Source organism: Tympanuchus pallidicinctus, unplaced genomic scaffold (genome assembly GCF_026119805.1).
Source record: "Tympanuchus pallidicinctus isolate F22 unplaced genomic scaffold, pur_lepc_1.0 scaffold9, whole genome shotgun sequence".
NCBI classification, from domain to species: Eukaryota; Metazoa; Chordata; class Aves; order Galliformes; family Phasianidae; genus Tympanuchus; species Tympanuchus pallidicinctus.
In genome coordinates, this window is record NW_026294813.1 from 8,854,718 (window position 1) to 8,877,166 (window position 22,449).

General features: G+C 36.9%; 1 protein-coding gene across 2 annotated transcripts in view; it reads right to left on the minus strand.

Annotated features, from left to right (window-relative positions):
* Nucleotides 1-201: 201 nt before the first annotated feature.
* The window catches only part of PARP8 (poly(ADP-ribose) polymerase family member 8), a 113,706-nt gene continuing 91,458 nt past the window's right edge, over nt 202-22,449 (minus strand). The window contains exons 15-26 of one of the 2 annotated variants that reach the window (XM_052670118.1): nt 21,871-21,963; nt 16,465-16,590; nt 14,973-15,038; nt 13,646-13,713; nt 13,240-13,288; nt 12,302-12,414; nt 12,059-12,131; nt 10,125-10,194; nt 8,180-8,256; nt 7,135-7,204; nt 5,421-5,505; nt 202-4,442 (exon numbers count right to left, since the gene is read on the minus strand). In XM_052670118.1, the coding sequence (XP_052526078.1) occupies nt 4,340-4,442; nt 5,421-5,505; nt 7,135-7,204; nt 8,180-8,256; nt 10,125-10,194; nt 12,059-12,131; nt 12,302-12,414; nt 13,240-13,288; nt 13,646-13,713; nt 14,973-15,038; nt 16,465-16,590; nt 21,871-21,963 (993 nt within the window). In that variant the 3' untranslated portion in view covers nt 202-4,339. Of the gene's footprint in view, nt 4,443-5,420; nt 6,716-7,134; nt 7,205-8,179; nt 8,257-10,124; nt 10,195-12,058; nt 12,132-12,301; nt 12,415-13,239; nt 13,289-13,645; nt 13,714-14,972; nt 15,039-16,464; nt 16,591-21,870; nt 21,964-22,449 lie in introns of both variants that reach the window. The other variant, XR_008203176.1, reaches the window with a different exon arrangement.

Here is a 22,449-nt window from a genome sequence, read left to right on the forward strand (position 1 = left end):
TGGTTTTACTGTTCATCTGCTTTTAAAAAGACCACTGCAGAAAATTTTTACTCCAGTAATAAGTGTAGAACCATAGAATAAGATTTAGTTGCTGTTGAGACTAGCAGAAGTCCAGAAACGGCATTAAATTTATTTTAATTTCTAAAAGACTGCTTTAAACGTCAAACAGAGCTCTTAAAACAGTGCTCAAATGCACAGTGCTTATTGAACAAATTCTGATTTATTGAAAGTAAACATTTACATTGGCTACAATGTTGTAACTGTTACAAATCTGGATAAAAGAGGCTTAAATAGCAATAGAAAGCAAGTGCAGTAAAAAGTGAATAGAGAAAATATTTGGCCTTAGTGATCTTCTGGCAGTATTTACATTATGTACATTTTGTTGAATATCTGTAGTAACTCTAAGGCACCATAGGCTAAATAGCAGGCGGCGGTACTATTTTGTGCACGGAATTTAATATATTTATTCAGAGAAAAAAAGGTTGTAGACTTAAAAGAAACATAGGCATATTTTATGTATACAGAAAGGAGTGGATGCTTCTTAAAATTCAAAGATACAATACATATTGGGTAAATATAAAATTATCTTCAGGACATTAAATTATATGTGTATAAGGACTATTTTTACTGACTTGCTGGTAAACACTAAATGTAATCTACTTTTCAACAGCTTTTTCACACATTAGATACGTTGAACTAACTACTACTTTAATTCTATTTTGTTTTCTCATTACAAAAATCTTATGCCTAGTATATCATACAAAACCCCAATGCAAAGTGTAATGGGCTGTAATATACATCATTGCCATTCCCTGGCAGACCAGGAACACCCAACCATCCGGCGTTCCTCACACCAGGGAGCAGCTCGGTATTTCACTCACCCGCTCATGGCAGCGGCCAGAACTGACCCCATGATGAGGTGTTGGAGCCCCGCACTTCACACCCGAAGTGTCCAAAGCCGAATCCAGAGATTCGATCCCCTTGTGACAGACAGCCTCGTGCACTGTACGTGACACTGCGCATGCAGAGAGCTGCCTTGCTTTAAATTTTATTTATTTATCCCCTCTGAGGTATGAGCTTACCTCTACTCCTCAGTGCTTTAAGGAATAAATTTGGTTATTAATACAGCCCTGGCTGACTGCACTCGAGATACTTTTCAAACCGCTTCCAGCCCTATGCTTGTTTTATCCACTCTGCCAACAAACAGCTTTGCTACGTTTAACCCACGGGCTCCTCTTTGCCCTTATGGTAGAACTAACAAGGACGCCAGCAGGACACCCAACCCAAGCTGCAGTTTGCACACGGCAGCTTTGCGCAGTGCTGCACCCTGCTGCACTCCACAAAACAAGCGCAGGCCCCGTGAGGGCACAGCGAGGCTCAGCCCTGACCTCTGTGACCTCTCATGCCCTTTTCTCCCTGCCATGCTCACCACTGAGGTCTCTGCTGCTGCCCTGCTCTCAGGTAGCAGAAGCCAGGCCAAGGCATACCCAAGCGTGGATCTTTCATGCTGATGCCAGTAGCTGCAGGCCTTGGCATCAGAGGGCTGTTAAACACTTACCACAAGAGCCAGGAATTACATGTACAAAAAATACCTACATTTGTTCAAGGGCCTAACCCCCAGCACCTGCAGTGGATGTATAGCACAATGCGAGGTCAGACCCCAAACCTGCATGCTTTGAAAATGCTAAGATTACAGAGTGCTTTTGCTCTGACTGACCCTATCAGTCACAACAAGTACTCTTTTAATTTGACTTTTATCTTCTACAACCAAGAAGAAATCCGTTTTAGTTAATATAATGCTAAAGTCACTATACACTCTTCCTATATTTATTTAATTTTTTAGTTTCTTTCAAAATCACGATTCTCTTTATTTTGGTTAACGCTTTTGTTTTTGTTTTTTTTTTTTCCACTTTGTACTTATCAATGTTGAAAGTATGCTAAATATTTCCAAAGTAGAAAATTATTTATAAGCATAGTACTATTGATCTAAGCCTAAAGTCTTCATTTGGAAGTGATCTTCTGTTTGTATTAACAAAAGCATAATCTTAGCATTATTCAACAGATGCATTTTTAGTACCAACAGCTATAATATTAAAATTATACAGCATCAGTAACAGTTTTTCAAGGGCTTTAGAGAAAACACAAGCATAAACAATTCTGGTGTGATCAACTAGTTCCTCTAAAACATTAAGCAGAATATCATACAAATTGGCTATTATATTATTAGTAATGCAGAGCCAAATACTTAGGTGATCAAAACAGCTTAGTACTGCTGAAGAAAATAGTTATGCTGATCATATATAATATAAGAAAATAACCCAAGTTGCTTAACCCCTTGAATGCTAAATACTGAATTTCAAGAAAGGTTTAAAAGCATCTTTTTTGATTCCTTTCTCAATGTTTAAAATACTTACAGAAGTACAAATATGTCAATTTCTAATTAGGGTGCAACATTAAAATATTAACATAATTTCTCCATCAAACCCTCAGATTTGTGGGTTTTTAATTTGGTGTGGGATGTAGAAATAAGTTAGAAAGTTCCATCTCAGGAACTCCTTCAGTTGCTCCATGCTGAATAGAGTCACAGCTTCATGGAGATTTCTACCAAGAAGAGTAATAGAGTCTGGGGCTCTTTTTTCTCTGTGATTAAAAGCTATTTGTAAAAAGACTATATTTGTTTCAATTATTATTTGTTTAAATTTTGAAGTTTGCTGCAGAGAGGCTATCTATTTGTGACTGACAAGTAAGTCCACACAGAACCCTCCCTTTTCCTTAATCTTTAAAAAAAAAAAAACACCAATAAGAACAAAGACTTCTGTAGGGGAGCAATCTGAAGACTTATTTCCACCTGTAAATGAAGTAACACCAAGAGGTTTCCCATTTTGTCTAATTAAAAAATTGACTGAGTTACTGTGTAGCAAGTGAACTGTCATTTCATTCCATTGCTTTGCTTGCAATACTGGGCTTAAGTCCTTGGAGATTGGCCTTCCAGATGGCCCAGTTCCCCCAGGCACAATACTGGTGATTTGTTAGCCCCATCCCTTTTCCCCACCCCACAAATGGGGGGATTTGAGCTGCTAACGGTACCTTAGTGAATTGTAATGCCTATGCTCATCATATTATGTCTTACTCATGATCATCTTTTGTTGTCCCAGACTTCAGCCCTTTCTCAGGGCACAGATAGGCAAGTTGAATTGCTCTCCATATGTAAGGTGAGATGCTGCAGGATGGCTGCTATGAGAGCTGCCCAGGGCACAGGATATACTTTAGGCTTTGGAGACTAGGCCCCGACCCACGTTGCCGTTGTGCTTACTTGGAAAAAGTAGCTGCTAGTTCAAACACCAAAGATGTGAACTGGTTTGTTTTTCCTTAGGAATAAATTAATAAAAAGACTTTCACTTGGTGATATCAGTATATTTTGTGTTTACGTTTCCTGGTAGAAATAACAATTAACTCAATCATGTTAAAGCTATAATTTAGCAGGTACTTTTGCCTATCTGGCTAAATTTAACCACTAAATAATCTCACAGAAGTCAAGATGGAAAAGCTGAAGGACCTTACTCATTCGAAAAAACTTATTAAATCTAGTGTATAAAAAACAAATTTGTAAGAAGAAAGTTAATAGCTTCTGATTTCTAGATGTTTGCTAAGCTTGCTTAATTAAAAATTTTAATTGAGCTGCTGAGTGGATATGACGGTGTTTCAACATACATCCTCAGGGTCATTAGTTTTCTTTGTTTCACACACTATGCCAAAACTGCACTATTTTGTCTTTGATTCTAAATCCTGGCTGCGCCTCTGTAAAATGAAATGAATTGAAGATAGCTGCAGGTAACCAATCTCTTTGATTTGACATTTCCAGACAATTCTTTATTGTGTTTAAATATATGAGAATATTTTACTTATTGCAAAGTATCCTGCATAATACAATTGCTCCGCTATAAAATCTTCTCACTTGCACATAATTCAGTCATTCTAAATTTAAAATACCAGTATACAGTACTAAAACCTCCAACTGAATAATTTAATATAAAAATATCAGCACAAAACTCCTTTTTTTAAAGTCTGTTTATTGTGAGCAACCCAAATGCCTGTTTAATTATTGTTAGTTGTTGTATGTTAATCGACTTTGCACCCCAACAGTTGTTAATTCATACCATCTCAGGTATTTTGATGAGATAAGAAACACTAAGTAAGAAAACAGTAAGTATTCAAAGGGTTAATTTGCTTAGAATAATAATAATAAATTAGGGTTTTTTTGCATCTTCTTCAGTTCAAAATCCAGCTTTGAGACTGAGGAAGGCTTCCAAACCACATCAATTAAATAAGAGTGGTCCTTTTAACCAGTAGCAGTTTGATTGCCAATGACTCGAAGAATCTCTTTATGAATGCTCGGTTCCTGTGTATTTATACTTGTATCACCCACTTGACCATCTTCGTAACTAAAAAAAAAAAAGTGAAGAAAATAAAATCAAGTTAGTGCTTTATTAATCCGTTTAAAACCATCCCAAATTCTGTTTTATTCAATAATCACCAATAATCATTCAATAATCATTATGGCCGTTAACAAGATTACTATTAAAATGCTCTGCTGCACTTCACTGTTACAAGCAGACCCCATAATCAGGAATGTGGTAGGACTTCCATTGCCTTTGAAACCCTGAGGCAACAACACACTGGGACCCAAACGGACTTCTGTGCTGCCACCAGCAGAAGTGCCACTAATGGGCTGAGGTTTGGATAGCAGCTCCCCTCTCTCTGCATGTAGAAAGGAATCACTGCACAAGGCTGGCACCAAAGCATTTCACAAGCCACTGCAACACCTACAGTAACTAAACTCTTGTCACAAAAGGGTCTCAGCTTATTGGTGACACCATGACAGCTTCGCAGATTTTCTCTTTAGGATAGAGCAGTCCTAATCACTGCAAACCTCCAACAGTGGCTAATCTGGAGTCTGTGTGCCTCTCCCTTGGTTTGCGTGACTCTTCTTGCAGGGCTGAAATCCACGTCAGTATATAACTACAAATCATAGCTCAGAGGGGAATGCTCACATCACAGATAAGAAACCTTTTCTCAATAATTCTTAGCTTTAAAAAATACATACCAATAGAAGAGAAATTTTGCAACAGATGGTCAAAGGTACAGCAATATAAGGTAATGCTACAGAGTGGGAAAAAATCAGTAACTCTCGAATCACTGCATTTTTTTTTCTTTTACTTAAAATACCTACTAAACCTTTGCCGCTAATGTATCCATACATCACTTGAAAAAAAATATGGAGATGAATACAAGCTAGGGTGATGCTTTAAAGAATTAGAAATAAATGTCTTCTATCTCTTTCACTTACAACTGTTGTCAGGAATGTGAAGAAAAAAAAAGTCCTAGAAAAGACAGAATTTTAAAAGAATGTTTGTACTCACACAAAGAAAAACCTTGTACACACGTGGTCTGTGTTGGGAACTACCCAAATCTCTCCATGTTTGTGCAGATCAGATGAGGTTATCACTGTAAAGAAAAGAATAAATTCTCTAGTGATCAAAACACATCTGAAAGATACCGTTTTGAAATGTCCGCTTTTTTACACACTTTGCATAGCTTTGTGTATGTATGTCTATGGCCAAGTGTAGTCTTCAAGTTGTCTATTAGTAAAAAAAAGGACATGAACAAGATTCTTCTTTCCAAAATACATTATATTTTCCATAAAACACAAATGCTTGATGTATGAGAAGCAGTCCTTAACTCACTCATTTTAAACAAAAGTTGGCTTTTGTGATCATCTGGTACTTTACATAAAGTTCTTTGAAGGAGCAAGACCTGCTCTGTAGACCAGTAAATAGGAAAAGAGAAAAAGTACATGCATTAAAAACTGATTTAAGAAGCACATAGGGCTGTTAAGAAGGATTTGAGTCAGCTAACATCTTTGGCACAGAGATGTCTGTGTTTGATGGTGGCTGAGCCAATTCTAAGGCATGAAAGACAACCACTTGAAAACACCTGAAACTGAGCTGGCAAATATTAGTGATTTGCTGTAATACCAAACATTTTTTAAAAGGTAAAATTATAATCAAAGGGATAGTGAATCCCACCAAAGCTTCTTCAGTGTTTAGAAAACAGCAATATTATGCTGTTTAATGGCATAATCAAATCAACACATATGGAATCTTTCCATGAATCTACGCTTTAAAGATCTTCTATAAATACATCTAAGTGCTACCAGGAAAAAAAGTGCATATCCAATTTGCAAGTTATTTCTTCCATGAATGGAAACTTTTAAATCATAAGTTATTAAAAAAAAAAAAAAGTATTTTACGTAGTTGCATAAAATTAGCTTAAATCTTGAAATAACATCATTGACACAGTGTACTAGTTTTAACTTTTTAAAGTAAACAAATGCTGAAAATGGAGAGCAAGTTAAATTCAATATAATTTCTTTTAATGAGATTCCTTATCAACTGTTCAAATTCCTTAATATGACTTGACAAAAAATAGTAGTCTCTCAAGAATAATGGTAATCATAAGCACTGGATTTATAACTTTAAAAAAATTCTGAAGCACTCCAGAAGAGCAGGTTGGTTATCACATGAAGAACAAATTTACCTGAGCAGTTAAAAATCATTTGAAAATTCAGTATGAAAGCTGTTGTTTCTCAGAGTCACATGTTTTATGTATCCGTTAGAAGCTTACAAGAAGTCACTGAATCAAATGAAGAACCTTGCTGGACAGACCAGATGATCAGTCACAATACAGTCAATAGCAAGTCCTCTACTCTGAGGTCCCACCCCTGGAGGTGTTCAAGGCCAGTTTGCATTGGGCCCTGGGTAGCCTGAGCTGGTGGGTGACAGGCCTGATCATGGCACTGGAATGGAGTAGACCTGAAGATGCCTTCCAACCTAAGCCATCCTACGATTCTATATTATGATTATTACATAAAAATTCAGCATGTATTATACTTCTTGTTCGAAGAAGGAAATATTTTCAACAGAAATACAAAGGTCAGCTGCTAACAAGTACTCATATGCCTACCAATAGTTCCTTACTTAAACCAACCAATACTGGCACTAAAGGTCACGCTGCTTTACATTCAGTATAACCATGCTCATGACTAGAACAGTTTTTCAAGGGCTTTCAGCTTACCTTCACATAAGGCTATGCATTTTAAGTTACGGCTTTGCAAAAATTGTGACTGTTGTCCTTTCTTCTGTGACTGAGATGTAAAAACATGAGAAAACTTAATTATTGCTGTAAGACAAACAGTGAAAAAGTAGCAAAGGAGAGAGCTGCTATTTTCAATGATTTATTCATTATAAATCAAGACAGTCTTTCTATAAAATTTCTGCCTTATTTCTAAATGTATCAGAATTTCTAAAACTTTTCTGAGGGAGGATTTTCATAGGAAAGGTTTGATTTCTTTTATTCAGAAAAAAAAATTCCTGATTATGCAAGGATCACTTTTACTGATAAACACTGATTACAATCAGTGAATCAATATTACCAATAAACAAATTGACAGCAGAAAAACAACAAAAACAACAACAGCAAAACCGAAGTGATTTAATCAGTGATTCTTTGGCCACTTGATTTATTTTCATGCTTTACTGGCCACCTAAATTCCAAGGGATTCTGCCCTTATATGTGAGTTTTTACCTAAAGCCAAATTATTCAGTAGTTTTTATGTATTAGAGACAGATGTTATATTTTTTTTCCCTCAACATTTAGTTCTACATGCAGTTTCTACAAGCTTGCTTTAAATAAACCAGAATTCTAAAGGTTTAGTGTGTAGAAACTGTGGAAAAACATAACCAAAATCCAACTAGCCATCACTGAAATCCTGTGCTCGTTTTCCAAAAGTAGTTGCTCTTAACTCCTTCTGCAACATTGTTCATTAAAATTCCAGAGCTCAGAAAGCAAGGCCTTGTTAAAGGTCATAATGATATCTGTGTTTTGTTTTCATTCTCTTCCCAAATTCTTCTGGTTGGAAAAGAAGAGCATTGGGACCTGTAATATACTCCATAAATTCTTAGAGCAGTTGGGTTGTATGTGATGAGTGCAGTATTTTGACTTGTTGATTTCATTTACTAAAACCATTAGCTTTCACAACGGAAATATCGCTTCCTTTCGAATACCAGGTTCCCAACATAAAACTATAAATCTTCCAGAGATGATTGATATACTACTGTACCTGTGATGTGTTGCTACCCTTACTGCTTGAAGCTGGTTCATCTTTAGCTGACACCTTCTGCTGCTTCTTGTTCATCCCTAAGATGCAAAAATAATGTGAAATACTCTGCCATATAAATACAACTGTAAGCAAAATAATGCAACAGGTGGCATGGTCAAAATTACAGTCCTTTGCATTGCAGGCAGAAAGCTAGTTAACTTTGCCAGAAAATAATTCAATTTAATCCTGTAAATTACCCATATATCTGCATACGTTGCAAAGACATTAAGAAGCCAAGTTTGCACTAAGAAGGTATGAAAGTAGATAAAAATGATTACAAATGCCACTGAATGCTCTTAAGTGGTTCCTTAACAGACTGCATTTTAACATGTTTCAACCTAACAGACCCTACTGAAGCTGAAGGAACAGTTTCATTTATTGAGGGTAGGATAGTAAAATCCTACCCTAGATGAACTTCAGATATTCATTTAGAACATTTTATTTAGTTCTAGAGAAAGTCTAAATAATTTTCAGTAATACTTAGTTTATATAAAAGTAGTTTTAAAGTCTCCCTAGGTTAAATTATATACAGGTGAACCCATAAAAGTATTGGTCAATCAATTTGGATCCAATTTCCTTCTCAGAAAATTTCAACTCCTATATTGGTGCCTTAGATCTCATTTATATTCTTCTTGGTAGTTTATATAACATTCCTGTATAGTACATTATTACAGGCTTCCTTTAGTTTCCACTGCTCTACATTTCTTGATAATTTGCAAATACACACCAGATTATGCTGAACTTTATGCCTGTGAGATAATGAGTGTAGGATCCACCATGTTTTTTTAGTGTTACAAAATGTTACATATTTTAATTAATATTACATATTTAATAGGTACACAAGTTTCCTTTCTGGAAGAGACTAGATGGAAGGCATCAAAAGATGTAGAGAGGGGAGAAGATACACTGAAATTCACAGATCAATGCTGTACAAAAAAGAGGTCACTTTCTAAAATGATAATTCTGCAGTCGGTACTTTCAGTGAGCCCTAAAAAGCTCCCATACTTGTGTAATCTCCGAGAAGCTAAAAGTGCATTTAGAAATTACTGATATTGAAACTCAATAAACAGCAGTAAAAAATTCTGAGCTCTAGAAATGAATTGTGACATTACCTAAAAATACAAAAAAATCAGAAAGCATAACTAACATTTTCAGAATTTATCTACATGCAGAAAAACTCACATTCAACTATACCAGCAGTTTTACATGAGAGAAAATGCTGCTGAACACAACATAAGGAAAGAAAAAAGTCACAGCATTTTAAAATCTTCACAAAAGTTACTTAATACAGATATTTTTTATTTATTTTACATTGGCAGACAATGTACTTGTTATGCTTTTATTTATGATTCTAAGATGGAAAGCTCTGCATGGCTTACTTCTGGATTCACAAGTGGGACAAATTTGTCCCCTTCTGTTCAAATGCTAAAATGAATTCACGATCCATTATTTTCTATGTATGTTTGATGTATCACACTTGGCAACATTCTTAAACACATATAGCTGAACATGTGTTTTGATGAATATTTGTTGGGTCAGATAAGTTCCTAAAAGCCTATATATCCATAATAATAGATGAACTTAGGTAGATACTGACAAAAAACAAATCAATCACTACATTGGATTTCCACTGTATGGTCAAGACCTGCTCCATTAAAAACAACATTCAGCTTTAGTTACTACTTATTTCAACTAGAGCTTCAAGACACTCGTCACCTTCAAAAATGAGGACAAGTATTTAATAAGGGAAAACTAGTTAATTCAAAAAAGAGAATCTAATCTTGGACTACAGAATTTACTACACACCAAATTTTCTATGGTGCCATAAGAAGCAAAACTAGTGATAAAAATAATAGACTGAGATATCCCTCCATGTCTTAACTCTAGAGTGATTTATAAATATCACCTGAGTAACCAAATGATATGCTTGACAATGGACTAAGGTAGATGCCACTTCCAAACATTGCACCATGGAGCTGAAAGAGAGAACAGAACAATTGTTTAGCATCTGGATAAAAAAATAATGATATGCACAAGGCTTGATGTAGATGAGTTACCATTCATTAGCATTAATTTGTTGATTGGTAATAAATGGTGCTCGAAGTTGTCTAAAAAAAAAAATAAGTGCCATGAATATACAACTAAAATACCACACATTCTGGAAACTGTGTCCAAGGGTGCAAAGACAATTTTAGGCTGTCTCTGGGAGTCTTTGTGGATCACTTTTGAAGGAACTAGATCCGGAAGGTTTTTCCAAACTATGCCTGCTGAACTGGGTATGCAAACAATCTAATAATAGCTATTTTTTTTTTCCTAAGTTAAGAAATGAAGAAATGGTGAGGAAAGTGCTTATTTGCTAATATTTATATTATAATAATAATAAAAAATTATTTTTGTGTTCAGCCTGAGCACTGGAGGGATGATTTCAACCAAGCTTTTGCCTAAGCCTATTCAGCCATATATATCCCATCACTTCAGAACAGTTCTTTAGCCACAGAGTTATGTGTCTGAAGATGAGAGGAAAGGGAAGACTTTTTTCACCAGCATAACTGGCTCAAATCACAGTGCTTGGGCTAAGCAACAAGACAAGCATGTTTTATTGGCCATTTTCTTTTCAGGGAAGTAGGAAATACAGTTTCTGCTTTTCATCCAGGTTCTGACTGCCTTAAGTAGATAAGCCTTCAAAAAAGACACAAAAAGTAGTTGTTGCAGCTCATGTGAGAAACCAGGGCATCTCCTACACAGACAGGTGTTATGGTCATCGGGCTTCAGAGTTACTCTCACCCTTATTTCTTTCGTCTGACCCCACAATATTTACACTACGTCTGCAATGTACCAGAGCTCCCATAGGTATGCACTGTCACTTCTCCAGACTGTATGGTCTTGTATGGGATCCCTGGTGAGTAGATACTCTTCCTGACTGGTTGGTATCCAGATAAACAGAATTGGGATAAACAGAATGAACTGGACTAATGGTATAGCTTAGTCATGTGAGAGATTTAAAAACGATGGTGTATGTGAGACAGATTTGAATGCTTTTTCCTCTTCTCAATATCTTAAGTCTGAACAAACAATAAGCACAAACAAAAGGGTTTACTCTGGTGAATTTCTGAGTGTGAGTTGTGCTTTCTTGGTGATGTATATTTGAAAGATGCTAATAAAAACACCCAAAGCACCAGAAAGAATAGCAGAAATTTCCAGTCCCTTTTTCAGTGTTTCCTGCTCCCTAATCTTCAGTCAGCACCCTTAGGTCTCCCTCCAAGGTATCAGGATTGTGGATTTATCTCTGGAGAACACCTGCCAAAACTCTGATGTTAAAACACACTGAATCGCATTCCTCTAGGCAACTCTTGTACTGCCTACTTTCCCCTGCAGCACTGGTCTCATGGTTCAGCCTAAGAAACCAAAGTGAAGTTTTCTCCATAGATCCCTCCTTGCCAGTACACTCATATTTCCTTCCCAAGAAAATGAGAGGGGGGAAGGAGACACTGTAAGCTTGGCATCTGTAAATTTAGTGTGCTCTGGGATCCTGTAATAAAGGTGTGCCTCAAATTCTGGTCTTTGAGATCGCCTTTAAGCAGTTCTGAGCCGAGCCTCGTGGAGGTGCTGCTGTGCAATGTAAAAACGAAACGCTTGATTCCACTCGTATGGCTTTTTTAAAGCCATTTTTAGCAGACACATTATTTAATTTTAATTGCTTCATAAAATTACCTTTTCCAGAAAACGTAAGGATATTTGCCACCAATATGACTACTATAAATACACCCACTGAAAATTCACCTGATTTTAATATGTAATCAAACATACACAGGTTAGCTAAAGTCTATCTAGATTATTCACCTGCAGCCTCGTATTGGAAGCAACAACTAAGCCATTTCTCAGGATGGAATGCCAATTTTCAATGTGTGAACCACTGAAAAAGTAAAAGAGAAAGTGTTAAAATCTACAGTGCAAAATTCAAAATGAAATCATTAGTCCTTTAAAGCAGTACATTCACAGCTGGAAACCTCAAATGGCAAGAAGGAAAAAAAAGACAGTGTGACATTTTGGTAACCTTTGATTAATACAAACTTATGGACTCACTGAAATGCAAAGGTACTTCCATAAAGGTTTTTAGCAGCTCGAAAATTGGATTCTTTGGCTGGTGGACTGCTGAGAAGCAGGAACTGGTGTGGAGTGTGCATAAACTTTAGTTGCTGCAAAATACAATAGTGCATATGTGAAAAGAAGCTGATGAACACAATAGCATTGTACTTCCAGAATGGCAGTTCTTAATATACTGAGTTGTTTTGCACACTACTAACTTCAACTACGTTTATACACCAAGAACTAAGTTGAAATTGGTCTAATTACTATAGCTTTTATCTGAAATCAAACACAAAAACAGTCTTTGGTTTATGAAACATATGGAAGTTTCTGAAACAGATTTCAGCCTGCTATGTCTCTTGTAAGGTAATTAAATTGAACAATTTCTCCTGGTATCTCAATCAAAGCTGTCTTTGAATTAAGGTTTAGATTTGAAAGGCTGCAGATTACTACACCCTTAATCAGAGCATCAGAGCCAAAGATACTCAGAAATGAATCTCAGCACCACCCATCTAAAATGTCAGAGCTATGCTGTTTTTATAGTATGTTCATATGTGGTTCTTCTGATAGATGTAGTTTGTCTGCACTGCTCTTCATACAATTCTATATCTGTTATTCTAAATGGCAATGGCAATATTGCAAATGGTAACAAAAGCAGTGAAGTTCTCACTCAATCTCAGATGACTGCAAGGCAGACATTTGTATTTGAGCTCCTCATCTAAAATAGTCTTTTTCTGACTGTAATTTGTTTCACCTGTTTTAGATATTCACAATGTAATGCTATAAGTCATAACTCAAAACTGTCTATTTCTCTCCACTGTCTATTAATGGAGTCCATAAGACCAGTTTAAACATGGACATTTACATTTGGCCAGGACTCTCATTTATGCTGATGTGAACCATGAGAAATGAGGAAATAACCCACAGACACTTACCCTATTCACTGGTAGCTTCACAATATGTGATCTGTTACTAGAAATAACCCTAAAAGAAGAAATAATTATATGCACTAGATATGACAAACAAGCAGAACTTTCCCTCTAAAAAACATAATGCATAGCCATAACAGAACATGAGGCTGCAGGCTTTTGAACCTATCAGGTTAAAGCAGACTACATCTTGGCTACGAAGTCAGATCTGAAGCTGTAAAATAAGCTAGAGTCTTTCCACTGCTTTCAGAAACTCCAGGTGAGATCCAGAAACAGTTCAGGAACAAAGCAGTTGCAAACATTAACTCTGGCAGTAATTCTTAGGGTGAGCTTATAGAAAATTAAATTGGTGAAGTAATTATTCATTCATCTTGGCAAGTGAATAATCATGCCATGTGAGTCAGTATTATACCATTGTAGAAGAGGATGTGCAAGTGGGTCTTGTTTATCCATCTGCTTCTTTATTTCCAAGTAAGGTGCCTAGGAAACAGTAATTACATTCTTTATGCTGGTTGAAATCATAAAGTTAAGTGTTATATGTTACATTGTCTGTGACTTCATCTATAAAAATGAATACATGGGACTTGTTTTTAGGCTTAAATCACAGCTTTGATGACATTTAGCATTGTACAGTTACAAATGTATTTTGACAACAAGAAGAATAAATAAAGCAATTATTTTCCCTGGAGTAAAATAATAAGCATATAATTAGCATCGAAAAGAGTATATTATAAAAAACATTGGTGATCTTAGGGACAACAGCAAAACATATGCACTAATGTTCAGCTCTTGGACTAATAAATTGGATGGGGACACACAAAATCAAGTTTCTCAAAATACCATAAAATCCCAAGTTAATCCACATTTTTTTAAATCTGTTTCATGATAAAAACTGTTAAACACTATTAGAAGCTTATATTACTCCTGAAGACATTTCTTGATTTCTATTGCAGTGCAAAGTACTCATTTAAAAATCTTCAGTTCAATAATTATTTTAATGTTGAAAGTAGTAAAATGTTGCTTACTTTAGGAGATATTATAAAAACTAACAAAAATACCTCAATTGTTATATTCAATGTGTTTTGCTGCTTTCTATACATCATTCTGCATTCCATATTTCCAAAGTACTTTACGAATACATGCAAAATGTGATTTATAAAATCTTGTGAAATTACAATTATAAAACAATTGGAAAAGCAAGATGTATGTGAGAGATTTCAATAAGCAGTTATACTTAGAGGGTCTGTTTGGGAAATGAATTGTTACAGTAAATATAAGAACAGCTATCAGATTCTGTCCTACTGTGAATATTGAGAAATCGTATGGTAGTGATCCCAAGAGACCCAATGTTCCTAGTTCTCATCCATACTGAGCTGAACAAGTGTTTTGTTCTATCAGAAATAAAGCTATAATTCAGAGCATCATCACAAAATCGATTTCTTTCTCTTTGGAAACAAAGTGACACAGTTTGATATTCCCAGAAATGCAGCAGTTGGTGATTATCTTGTTGTAAAGTCCCAATCTGCTGTTATCTCTTATTTAAACTTCAAAATAGTTGAATTCTACTTCATCACTTTAATTTCATTGCCATTGTGAATACAGTAGTTTGATATTTTTAGCACACATTTTAGCCTTACAAAAAAAGAAGTCATCACCTTTCCCACCCATCACAGACTCAAATAAGTATCCTCCTAGATCTAGAAATAGCTGTTACATTATGTAAACATTTTTAAACTCACCTGTGTCATCTCTCTAATAGAAGTTATACTATCCAACGCTTTCATGACTCGGTCATAATTCTTCTTCTGATGTAAAATAAAATAAGAAAATACATTAAGACTATCGGTCTTTAGTTGTACAAAACCCTCAATTTTTTTGAGTCTGTATAAAATCAAAGTTAGGATGAATGTTCAGCAAACCAATCGTTTTGTATTTTTTAAGCAAGTTTCCTTCCGCTTTATTCATGCACAAATTTTTTCATTAAAAAAAAAAAATATTACTATGATGATTGTTCTCTGAATGTCACTAGACTCTCAAACATACAACAATGTAACTCACTTAAAAGATCTAGTCACTTTTTAAACAAATATTTGTAGCTGCATAAAGGCACTGCCAGTTATTTAGATAATGTGCTGCTAGTAAGTATGCAATTAACAAACACTGCTAAATAAAATGCTAAATAAGCAGATGCATTTACTTTGCTAACAGCTCTATGAAACATCGGAGGTTGTTCAGCTGTTTCTCTGCTCTGCCTTGCCTGACTGACCTTTGCGTGCACCCTGCCTGGGAAGAAGCAACAGGGAATTCCATCTTTTCTGAGCAGATGAGCTTGACACTGTGTGCTTCATCAGCTTCACAGGCCACATCACCTTTGGGCACCTCACTGTACCTTCACTTATCTTTGGTTCTAGCCAGCTCCTGCCCAGGGGCTTTCACCTCATTCATGCTGGCAAGAACCTGGGAGGAGACAGTCAGCCACACCTCCTCGGCCTGCCCTGCTCCTCTCCTATCATGGATGTGATGTTTGGACTAGATCATCTTACAGGTCTTTTACATTTTCCAACCTTTAATGATTCTATTATGAGCTTTCTCCTTCCTTACACCAGTTTACATCCTTGCCCTGTCCAAGCTATCTGTCTCCTTATCAGCCTCTTTGTCAATTCTTCCTGCATGCTACAGATTATAACCCTTTCCTCTGAGGAAGAATCACTGCTAGTTGGTCTTTGTTCAGGAAATGAAATGCATCCCCATGTAAGACATCCAAAGTCCCCAATTACACCCTTGAGGAGAGTTCAGGTGATCTATAAGGGGTTCACAGCTTTCCTAGGGCTTCCCTGAGAGGCAGCATTTGCAGCTTGAGGAGCAAACAATTCTAAGTCTGACAGTTATACCAGTCTTTCTCTGAGTCCAGTGTGTACACTGAGAGAAAGACACAAAAGAAAAAAACCCAGAAACAACAACAACAACAACAAAATCTAATCTACAATTAGTATCTTAAAATAAGTTTTTTGCTTCAAGACTTCATAACTTTAACTACAACTTACAGTTTATTTGCAAACACCTTCTCAGAGACAACTAAAAAAAAGTGTTGAGTTCTGAAAACAATCACATGCTTACATTATATGCTGGAGTTACACTTTTCTAGTAAAGGACCCTCCAGAATAAGGCTTGCTTTGTAACCTAAGTAATGATTAAAACCAAACTGTGACATAATCAAAGATAACTACTTACCCTAGGGTTAAAGGCCAGCATCTGAGGATCATTAGGATCAACTACAGAAGGATATGGCTCAAAAATAACAACTTTCCTAGGTGACTCTAATGCAGACCGACACATTGATACTAATAGATCAACTACCTAGAGATGAAGAAAAAAATTTATTTAATATATTTACTTTTATATTGTATCATCCAGTCTTCTTTATTCTGTACATTCTAGAAATATTCTATTTCATTACTAATTATATCATCCAAACCACGCCATCAACAAGAAATAAGACTGCCATTCTTCCATTGACCTCAAAAGGCTTTGGATCTAAACCAGGTATATTATTCCAGGTGCATTAGTAAGACCAGTACCTGCTCTTAAATGTACCAGATGCATTCCTTGCAGTCCTGCTTACTCTCTTGTTCATGTGCTAACACCTGGATTAAATTCATTCTTTGGGGAAATGAAGTCATGCTGGATCTGTGTAGCCTTGTGTAGTAGACGTCAAAGAAGAATGCCGCTCAAGAAAGAGGAAGGGTTTGTGAACCTGTACCACTGCCTTCAGTTCTTCTGAACACTGTAATCATAGAAACACTAGTAAACACTGCTTCTGCTAAATCCAGAACAGTGCTGTGATTTAAAAGCCATTTGCACAACTCCTACTGGGAGTCCAGTTCCTCTTTTTTCTTTCTGTAATACTTAACTATCATATCATCATCATATCTTCCATTATATTTGAAAAGTCATGGCTGTCAGGTGAAGTCCCAGATGACTGGAGGAAGAGTCACGTCACTCCATTTACAAGAAGGACCTGGGGAACTACAGACTGGTGAGTCTCACCTCTGTACTTGGGAAGATTATGGAACAGGTCCTCCTGGACAATATGCTTGATCACATGACGAATGAGTGTGTGATCCGAGACAGCCAGCATGGCTTCACCAGGGGAAGGTCATGCTTAACCAGTGTGGTAGCCTTCTATGATGGACTGAAGGCATCATTGGACAAGGGAAAGGCAACCGATGTCATTTACCTGGACTTGAGCAAGGCCTTTGACATGGTTCCCCACCACATCCTTATCTCCAAATTGGAGGGATGTGGATTTGACGTGTGGACCACTCGATGGATAAGAAACTGGTTGAAAGGCCGCAGACAGAGGGTGGTCATCAATGGCTTCATGTCCAGGTGGAGGCTGGTAACAAGCGGCGTCCCCCAGGGGTCTGTCTTGGGACCGGTGTTTTTTAACATCTTCATCAATGACATCAACGATGGAATCAAGTGCACCCTCAGCAAGTTTGCTGATGACACCAAGCTGAGTGGTGAAGTTGACACGGTTGAAAGAAGGGATACCAGTCAGAGGGACCTCAAAAGCTAGAAAGGTGGGCCCGGGTGAACCTGATGAGGTTCAACACAGCAGAGTGCAAGGTTTTGCACTTGGGCCGGAGGAATCCCAGGCATCCATACAGACTGGAAGAAGCAGTCCTTGAGAGCAGCACTGCAGAGAAGGACCTGGGGGTCCTGATGGATGAAAAGCTTAAAATGAGCCAGCAGTGTGTCCTTGCAGCTTGGAAAGCAAATGGTATCCTGGAACAGGATACCTCTGTCAGAAGAGGAGTGGCCAGCAGGGACAGGGAGGTGATTGTCCCTCTCTACTCTGCTCTTGTGAGACCCCATCTGCAGTGCTTTGTCCAGGTCTGAAGCCCCCAGTACAAGGAAGACAGGGAGCTGTTGGAGAGGGTCCAGAGGAGAGCCACAAAGATGATACTCCAGGAAGATGGAGCACCTCTCCTACGAAGACAGGCTGAGGGAGCTGGGCTTGTTCAGCCTGGAGAAAAGAAGCGCAGGGTGCCCTCATTGCAGCCTTTCAGCACCTAAAAGGAGCCTACAAATAGGAGGGGAATCAACTCTTTGAAAGGGTAGATAACGGCAGGACAAGGGGAAATGGTTTTAAGTTGAGGGAGGGAAGATTTAGGTTGATCTCATCTTTACTACAAGAGTGGTGAGGTGCTGGAACAGGCTGCCCAGAGAGGTTGTGGATGCCCTGTCCATAGAGGTGTTCAAGGACAGATTGGATAGAGCCCTGGGCAGCCTCGTCTAGTATTAAATGGGGAGGTTGGTGGCCCTGCATGTGGCAGGGGGTTTGGAGATTCATAATCTTTGAGGTCCCTTCCAACCGTGGCCATTCTGTGATTCTGTGATTCTGTAACTATAAGTCCATTTGAATATTTATTTCCAAAATCATATAAGATCATGTGCGTAATCTGTACAGACATGCACTCATATGCGTTCCTGTAGGCACATACACAATTTGTGATTTAAATGTTTCAAAATTAGTAATTCAGAAGTTAAAAACAGACCACAGCAAAACAGAAGCAGCAGCTTTCTAGCAGCTGTGAAACCTAAATCCATAATGAAATTCAAGGTTGCCACACAAAAATGTATCTGCAAATAGGCTTATTTCCCCTGGTTTCTCTCTGACTTCTGAAACCATCCCTCTGTAAAACCAGACTTTTTCATGAAAGAAACAAGAAGCCAAGATGAGTTGTACTTAGTAGGTATCCTCAGTTCCTCCTACAGTCCCAAATGGATAAGATCTCATTTCACAGCTCAAGCCACTGTAGGAGTTATTATATGTCTGCCATTGTATCTGATCATTTGGAGGAAATAAAAATTATGGCCCTTTAGAGAAGAGTGAAAATAAGAATCATAAAGAAAGGAAAAAGCAACTCTGCTTCAGTGACTCATACTGTCACCATTCTTCTCCTCTGCTCCTTTTGCATGAATGAACAATTTTCTCTGTTTTAAAATATCTCAGATATATTAAAAAATGAAGTTATCTAAATAATCATTCCTTTCTCTATGCTATTCTAATATCTTTTCAGTTTATAATATCTACAAGTGTGATGGATGATTCAAAATGGAGCATCTGTATTAGCATTTGCAAAGGAGAAAGGGAGTCTTCATATACAGCCAGGTCAGGCAGCTAGGCCTGCAAATGTGTAAATGTATTACCATGAAACTGAGCCAGAGTTCATACACCTTGCTTCTCACAGGTACTTCTTTGCTTTCAGTTGCCAAACATTAATAGTGAAGAGTTGTCTTAGTCCCTAGACACAGTGATCCAAAGTTGTCTTGCATTATTACTTGCACAGCGGGCCACTGTCTCAAAATTGGCACAGCTCTGACAGGTTCTACAGCATCCCAAACTCTTCTTGAAACAACTATTGACTTCTGTTTTCTCTCCCACCATGATACCATCAGATTGCTTTAATGGGGGAAACTCTGCATAGATTAGGCCTAAATAATCCTCTGATTTCCTTTGAGATCATTTTGATGTGGTGGAACATGGAGTAGGTGAAAGTTGGAGATAAGTCTAAATCAAAAGTTACAATACAAGTGCACTTATGTGTTCCCTGGTAATAGGATGTGCTGTGGATTGACTAAATGTCCATACAGTCAGGCATAATCTTCCTTTTACTTCATAGTGGGTACTGAAGAACTTGAGTTAGGATTTAAATATTTTCAAGGAGGAAAAAATGATGGTTAACAATGACAAATCTCTCGTATTACGTAAGTCTTTTAGTGCCTCTCTCCATCAAGAATCTTTGAAGGAAGTCCAAACAAAAAAGTCAGGTATTTAATTTTCAGGCATTTCAACCATGACTAAAATAAGGCAAGGTGAGTTCACGCTTGAAAGTTTTGGGAAGTAGTCTCTTGTTATTAAGAAACCATCAGAGTATTGGAAGTGACACAGTGTCTACCTTAGGAAACTAGTTTGAAACTCAGCACAAAAATCAGAATGTGATTTCCAATAATGAGAATATGCATTTAGAAATTTTCACCACACAAAATGGTTTGGAGACCTGGAGGAAGATTTGTCTGATGAAATATATTGGATTTGTACACTAGTCCGATGAGGCTCTCTTCACAGTCCATAGAGGAAATCACTGCTGTGCAGATACTCTATGCTGCAATTCACTCCACCCTAAACTAATGTCAAAAACAGCTGAGATGAATCAAATCCTAAAAGTACTGACTTATTTCTGGAAATAGGAAAAAGAGCTCAGCCAGATGAGATGCAATGCACTGAGTGTGATGATATCACTACAGTGAGACTCAGCAAAATTTAGTCACCAAAGTCCAGTAAGACAATCAACAAAACCCCCTTCTACCTCTTTAAAGCACTGTTATAAGCTGGAAAAAATTCAGCAGTCTTTGGAAAAGTAGATGAAGAGCTTCTCTAGAGATCCAGTGCTAACTCTGCATATATCTGCAGCAAGATCTTCCAAAATATACAATGAGAATTAACAAGGACCATCTCTCCCATCAGCTGTATTTGAAGAGAAGCGAGAGTTAGTTTGTGTACATAAGTACAATGTAAGTATTCGTACATTCAGAAAATAAAATTCCAGCTCCATAGAATGACATAACAGATCTTCGGAGGACTTCAGGCTGGTGAAGAGGGATTTCATCAGTGCACCTCCCTGTTTTTATGATGAGCTGCCATTCAGATCCTATAGTTACATTCTCAAGTGAAGAAGTTGCGGTATGCTGATCCAAATTTCTTCTTCTGAGGAAAGGACTAAAGGCATTTAGCCAAATAGTTTGTTTCCAGAGGCCAGATTCAGTAGTGCTAGTTAAAGCTAATTGAACTGAATCCCTGTTCTTCCAAAAAAAAACAACCCTGCTCACTGCAAAAGTTATAGTAAGTTATGCATATTTAGGTAATTAGAAAGGAATGCGTTCTTCCATAAGGACTTAAAAGGTCATTTTAACTTCTGAATTTACTGAAAACCTACAACTACTGTAAACTAAATTTAAATGATGATTTAGAAACATAGCTTAAAATACTTTGTTTAGGGCATATTTAAAATCATGAAAGTCAAGTAATTACATGGTTAAAAATAAATTAATAATTGAACTGAATAATTGAGTCAGGAAGCAAGACTATGTCAAATTTCTATTCCTTGAGAAGGGAAAAAAGAAGTCCATGTAGCAACATCAGTAAGGACTTTCCCACTGTTATTTAATGATCAAAACAACAGATGCTCAGTGAACAGTTATATCCCAACACCAATGAACAGGAACTTGCTTATTAATTGAATGTGAGTAGTAATGGCTCATTAGGTGAAAATAAATGGGAATTATCTGCAGATAACAACAGCTACCTTTATTAACAACCCAGGTGACCTAATTGAATGCAACAGAAGAAGAAAACAGGGTTACTCTAATTACAGGAAGGAAAACAATGGAAGCACCTCATTAGTAAAATTTGAAAATGTCATGCATAGAACAGTGTATTTACAGCTGTAAGACTGCACAAATAAATAATACTTACCAAAGAGTACAAGTCAAAATAAATTTTAAAAGAGACTGAAAACACTATGTATACTATAGACAATTAGATGCGCAACAAGGATTAGATAATTCTACCTGAGCCCCAGTTGCAATTTCATCAGCAGCTTCATTCATTACTCCTAATGTTTGGAAAGCAAATACACAGAGCTCCCGTTCACAAACGGTGGGCTGCACAGAAGAAAAGCATTAATTATATTTTTGTTCTAATTTGGGATTATTGGTTTTATCATGCAATACCTTCATCAGAGAACAAACACTTTTAATGTTAACACTGTTCTCCAGATATTAACTGCAACATCAGTTTCAAATTATAAGTACATATTGATTATTCAGGAAAACACATTTGAGAAGCATTTTAATAATCAGCAAAATAAGTGTTAAGAACTCTAAGTACTCCAGAAGGCTAAAGTTGAATTAAACCCATATTACAACATCAAAACTACAGTGACAGTATTCAAATGCACCTCACACTGTTCTATGAGACTCAAATTGTTGTATGTAATTAGAACTCACAGAGAACAAATCCAGAAACTAATGGTGGTATACCTACTTTGAAAACACAGCTTTACTCTTTACAGCTTGTTATTCTGCTATTGAGAAGAGAATCAAAGATCTGATCCAAAAGACAAAATCATTAACAGACTACATTTAATT